Genomic DNA, 6321 nt, shown 5'->3' on the forward strand with positions numbered 1-6321 from the left:
GAGTCTCACTCTGTTGCCAAGGCTGGAGTGCAGTGACATGATCTCGACTCACTGCAACCTCTACCTCCCAGGTTCAAGCGATTCTCCTGCCTCAGCCTCCCAAGTAGCTGGGATTACAGGTGTCTGCCACCAGTCTGGCTAATTTTTGTAATTTTAGTAGAGATGGGATTTCACCATGTTGGCCAGACTGTTCTCAGACTGCTGATCTCAAGTGATCCACCTGCCTCGACCTCCCAAAGTGCTGGGATTGCAGATGTGAGCCACCACGCCTGGCCTCAAACACCGAATTTTAAATGCACCTCTGGACAGAGGTAGCTGACTCCTGGTTAAGTGAATTTGCCATGTAGGATCCTCACAGATGACAAATTGACAGGCATTCTTCTCTCTTCTCATGCTGTTTTTGAATGGTTAGCCCGGTCAGAATATGTAAGAAAACCAAAGAACTATTGTATTTAGTACCAAAGACTGAGATCTTCCCAGCACTGATGTTTGTTTATATATTTATTTAGGTCCTTCTCCCAGATTTAGAATTTTATGTTAATCTTGGAGATTGGCCCTTGGAGCATCGAAAAGTCAATGGAACCCCCAGCCCCATACCTATCATTTCATGGTGTGGCTCTCTGGATTCAAGAGATGTTGTCCTCCCAACCTATGACATCACCCACTCCACGCTTGAAGCCATGCGGGGTGTTACAAATGATCTCCTCTCTATTCAGGGAAATACAGGTATTCAGGGAAATGCAAGGCTAATTAATGAAGAAAAAGCTTAGAGAGTGGGTTATACATATATGTTTGCATTCAGTAGCATATTAGAAAAAGTCTTTCTTGTATTCAAAATTCTGACCAACCTAGGGATTAAAGATTTGTGGATGTTACTCAGTTATTTAGTTTTTTCTGGTTACCCTATGTAAGAACAAAGACCTAGCTCATGTTTTATTGTGAAACACAGAAAATGGAAGAAGCTAATGCCTTTGTGAGTGGGCCAAGTCACTGAATCTCTTTTTGCTTTGAACATGGTCCGACATTATTTCAGGTATTTCCTAGTATTATATGACAGAATATACCAATACTTGCATGAGCTTTCACTAGCAGACAAATAGATGAAATTAGAGCCTTCTTTTATATAATACAGCAAATAAAAGGACTATTTTTTTGAAAATCTAAACTTGAAAGTTCTTCTGGCAAATTGAGACTCAATCCCATATTTTATTTGAAATAGCATCTACTTTAGAAGATGAGTTGATGATAAAAGAGCTTTAACATCTTAAATGACAACAGTAAAGAGGATTATGCTTACCATATTAAAATGTCAAATTCATAATCATAATTTTTTAATGGCTTCAAACTTGTAGGGCCTTCCTGGATCAATAAAACAGAGAGAGCTTTCTTCAGAGGTAGAGACAGCCGAGAGGAGAGGCTTCAGTTGGTACAGCTGTCCAAAGAAAATCCTCAGCTACTAGATGCAGGAATTACAGGATATTTCTTTTTCCAAGAGAAAGAAAAGGAGCTTGGAAAAGCCAAGTTGATGGGTTTCTTTGATTTCTTTAAGGTATGCATTTGAGTCTTCTTCTATGGATATGAAGTGATAAAATTTTGTATTAAAAGTCTACCAAAATAGGTGAGCTTCAGCAAATTTCTCCTGTCTTGTGAACTGACACACATGTTCACACTTTCTTAATAGATATCAGGAATTACAAAATTCATTGTGGTTTCCTTCTTTCATTGTTAAGTTTACCAAATAACTCAGAACTGTACTTAATTCTCAAAATATAGTACAAGGATTAACCTGGGATTTTGGTGTATTTATGTCATTTTTTTCTTTTTTTTTTTTTTTTTTTGTATTTGCTTTAATATACTGCGGTTGTATATACCTTATACATGAAGTGATCTCAAATGTCTTTTGTAAATAGAAAAAGTATAAATTCCATACATGTAAAGTGGGAGTTGGGATTAGGGTTCAAGGCCTGCTTCTATCCTGCCTCTGCTACCAACTATGGGACCTTCCTGTCTTGGCACCTTGGTCTTTAAACCCATGTGATGCCTACCTACTCCTTCAGAACATTATCACGAGTCCCAGAGGAGAGATGTGAACAATGTGACAAAACCTGATGGGCTCAAAAACTCCTTGTACCAATTATTTGAGAAAAAATTATTTACCAAATCTGGGAGTGTGTCCTCTTCATCCCAGATAATGAGTAGAACAGGGGATTTGGACTCAGAGAATGAGGTTTATACATGTCTCTGAATACCAGTTTTCTCAATTGTAAAAACAAAAAGAAGGGGTTAATAATACCTGCTTCAGATTATTATAATTGAATGAGGTTTAATGCCTATGAAAACTGCATTTGAAATGGAAAAGAAAGTATATTAACCCAACAAATATGCAGACAGCTTTCCTACTGTGTTGCCAGCATTGCCCAAGTCCTTAAACGTCTCCACGTTTCTGTCTCCTCAGCTCTAAAACTGTAAAGTGAAGACAATGCCTGCCTGTTTCACAGACTGCATATAAGCAACAGATGAAATAATGAATAAATGAAAGTGTTCGTTGTTATCAGTATTCAGCTTTAAGAATTTTGTAAATAGTTTTCCCGGCTGGGCATAGTGGCTCATGGCTATAATCCCAGCACTTTGGGATGCTGAGGCGGGCGGATCATCTGAGGTCACGAGTTTGAGACCAGCCTGGCCAACATGGGGAAACCGTGTCTCTACTAAAAATAGGAAAAAAATTAGCTGGCTGCAATGGTGGGTGCCTGTAATCCCAGCTACTCAGGAGGCTGAGGCACCAGAATTGTGTAAACCCAGGAGGCGGAGGTTGCAGTGAGCCAAGATCACACCACTACACTCCAGCCTGGGTGACAGAGCAATACACTGTCTCAAAAAAAAACAAAACAAAACAAAACAAAAAACTAATTAATTAAAATTTAAAAAGAAAAAATAGTTTTCCTACCTGAAATCCGGAAATCTGGATTCCATATTACAGAGACATGATTGAAATAGGTCTTCACTCCTTTTCCAAAAATTTTGCATCTTAGCTTTAAACAATATATTTCTTAAAATTAATCTGAGAAAGACTGCTTGTGATTTTTATACAAAGAGAAGATGTAAGTCATAAAATAAAACTTTTAAACACCAAAGTTGGAAAATAATTCCTCTGTAGTTGGTATTACGGTGTTGATGAGAAGCAGAAGTGAAGCAAATGACTACTACTGAAAGTTTGTTTATGTTTGTTTTTCATCTTCCAGTACAAGTATCAAGTAAATGTGGATGGGACCGTGGCTGCTTACAGATATCCATATCTCATGCTGGGCGACAGTCTGGTTTTAAAGCAGGACTCGCCATATTATGAACATTTCTACATGGCACTAGAACCTTGGAAGCATTACGTTCCAATTAAAAGAAATCTGAGTGATTTATTAGAGAAAGTTAAATGGGCTAAGGTATGCTTCCAGCAATTTTTATTTCTTTAAGCAATAACAAATTTACCAGTGTTAGTTAGATGAGTTCCATCACAACACAATTTGATTTGACACAATGGAATGAAAAGAAATATTATTTTCTGACATTGCTGTTCCCTTGAAATATCTAAAGAATCAGCATCAGAATCATTTTGCATACCCTCTATCAACATTTTTGAAGATTTTCAGAAGATTTGAAGTCCAGCCTTATATAAAATACAGATTTTCTAAATGCTATGTTTACACATACAAACAAGAACATACAAAATGCAAATTACTGATTGAAAGACCAGAGTTAAGGTGCTTTATGAACAAGAAAACATCTCAGGCAATTACAGTACTCTTTTCTTATCCCCAGTTAGAAAAAAGGCACAAATTCTTAATGAATGTGTGATATATAACGCAAGAATCACGTTTCCCATAAAATAGGAATTCCTTTTTTAAAAGTAAAAGTATTAAAAAAACTGTTGCATTTTATTATAAAACTACAAAAATGTACCCTTCCATTATGAGATTTTATACTAAGTTTCTAAGAAACAATATATGGTTATGGAAATAATCAGATGCCCGAGGCAGAATCACTTTTGTGACCCTTCGTAAAAGCCTCAGTTGCTCGCAAATGGCTTACCTGCGGACAGCATGGTAGAAGATTAACCATTTTCCAAAAGTATAATTAGGAATGCTGACTATTTCTGGTACTGAATGAACAGCCTGTGGGTACTAATGACTGAACTTTTCGGTTACAAAAGCAATACAGTCTTTTATAGCTACCATTTTATAACACAACTTTTTGGCTTTGACTGCATATTTGCATGGAGCTTTTAAAAGGTATTATAACATGAAAACGTATTCATTCTACTATCATACAGAGAGGAAATAGGCTGGTGGGACAGATGAGGAAGCTGAAGAGTACTTCCTGGGTGGCCAGGAAAGTACCAAGATGGTCACAATAGGGGCTGCACGTGGGTTGTTGCACTGTGGGGAGGAGTGGTTTCCTTGTACTGTGGAAAAGGGGCCAAACATGTGATCATTTCTTTTAACAGAGATGTCTAGGAAAATACTCTCTTCCCGTAGCCTCATTATTTATTTATTTGTTAGTTTGTTTATTTATTTTATTATTATTATTATTTATTTTTGAGGAATCTCGTGCCTCAGCCTTCTGAGTAGCTAGGATTACAGGTGCCTGCCACCACACCCAGCTAATTTTTGTATTTTTGTATTTTTAGTAGAGATGGGGTTTCACCATGTTGGCCAAACTGATCTCGAACTCCTGACTTTAAGTGATCCTCTAGCTTCGGGCCCCCAAAGTACTGGGATTACAGGCATGAGCCACCGCACCTGGCCCCTGTAGCCTCATTCTTAAGTTATAATTCCATTATGTTCTGTCTTTCCCATGCTGTTCACTTTCAACCCCACATCTGTCCCACCTCACACTTAACCCTCTCTTTGTGGGTCTTAGTAGTAATTTTCGTTCATTTTTTTTTTTTTTTTAACCTTTCAGGAAAATGATGAAGAAGCCAAGAAGATTGCAAAAGAAGGACAGTTGATGGCTAGGGACCTACTACAGCCACACAGGCTTTACTGCTACTATTACCAAGTACTGCAGGTCAGTTCAGAGTGTCCGTCCACACTGCTGGGTCAGGTGTCCTCAGACTACCCGCTTGGCCTGTACACTTCCTGCCTGGCTTCCTGAAGGGCTCAGAGTCAGCCTATGGACCAGCTGGCTAAGCCAAGTCTCTTGCCTAGGGAAAGATAGTGCTAAGTCTTCATTTGGTGGCCCCCTTTTTTTGTTTTTTGTTTATATATTTTTTGGTTTTTTTGAGACAAAGTCTCACTTTGTCACCCAGGCTGGAGTGCGGTGTCTCAATCTCAGCTCACTGCAGCCTCTGCCTTCCAGGTTCAAGCAATTCTTGGGAGCCTCAGACTCCCAAGTAGCTGGAATTACAGGCACACGATACCATGCCCAGCTAATTTTTGTATTTTTAGTAGAAACGGAGTTTCACCATGTTAACCAGGCTGGTCTTGAACTCCTGACCTCAGGTGATCTGCCTGTCTTGGCCTCCTGAAGTGCTGGGATACAGGTGTGAGCCACCATGCCCAGATGTGGCCTCCATATTTTCATCTTTATTCCATATTATGAAAAATGATGCTGGGAGCCCTCACAAATATAGATTAGCAGCTCCTCCCATCTTCTCAGCGCTCTCTTTTATTAAATGCTTTATTGAATTCCTAGTGTAGGTGTTCTGGAACCTCAGAGAAAAACATTTTTCTTTATCTGGAAAACAAGACGGTTGGACTGGAGATCATTAACATCCCTTTTTAGTTAAAATGTGGCCTCCTTATTCTCCGTGATACTTAAGATTCATGCCTTTTACAGTACAAGGCAGAATGCAAATATTTAGCTTGCTATAGCAAACAAACTAATGAAAAATATGTATAACAGTTCTAACACCTTAGGGCTGAATCCTGAATTACAGTGTTTACTGGGAATCCGAGGATTGGTCTTTTGAGTAACTACCTTAAGTTTTACTCAGAAAAATCTAGACAGGAAGGATTAAAAAAAGGAAATTATGTTCTTGTTTTTAACCTAAATTTATTTTCCTGTAGGCATAATAAAAGTAAATTTCCCTAGATGCTTGTGGATACTACCCTCTCATATTTTCATTTTCATAGAAAAATAAAAATGATAAGTTACACTATTTACTAGAAGCAGCCCTTCCTTCCCTTAAATTGGTCTGTCCCCTCTGTTGGTCTAGCTTTAATTGTTTTGTTTTTTTTTTTTTTTTTTTGAGACGGAGTCCCGCTCTGTCGCCCAGGCTGGAGTGCAGTGGCCAGATCTCAGCTCACTGCAAGCTCCGCCTCCCGG

The 6321-nt window shown here is 38.5% G+C and overlaps 1 protein-coding gene across 1 annotated transcript in view; it reads left to right on the plus strand.

The window, feature by feature from the left end:
• Nucleotides 1-6321, plus strand: part of KDELC2 (KDEL (Lys-Asp-Glu-Leu) containing 2) — a 19129-nt gene that overhangs the window by 9208 nt on the left and 3600 nt on the right. Inside the window, exons 3-6 of the mRNA XM_011984745.1 lie at nt 510-726; nt 1353-1549; nt 3243-3437; nt 4957-5061. Of these exons, the coding sequence (XP_011840135.1) occupies nt 510-726; nt 1353-1549; nt 3243-3437; nt 4957-5061 (714 nt within the window). The remainder of the gene's footprint in view (nt 1-509; nt 727-1352; nt 1550-3242; nt 3438-4956; nt 5062-6321) is intronic.

The sequence above is a fragment of the Mandrillus leucophaeus genome, unplaced genomic scaffold, assembly GCF_000951045.1.
Source record: "Mandrillus leucophaeus isolate KB7577 unplaced genomic scaffold, Mleu.le_1.0 Scaffold273, whole genome shotgun sequence".
In the NCBI taxonomy this organism is placed as follows: Eukaryota; Metazoa; Chordata; class Mammalia; order Primates; family Cercopithecidae; genus Mandrillus; species Mandrillus leucophaeus.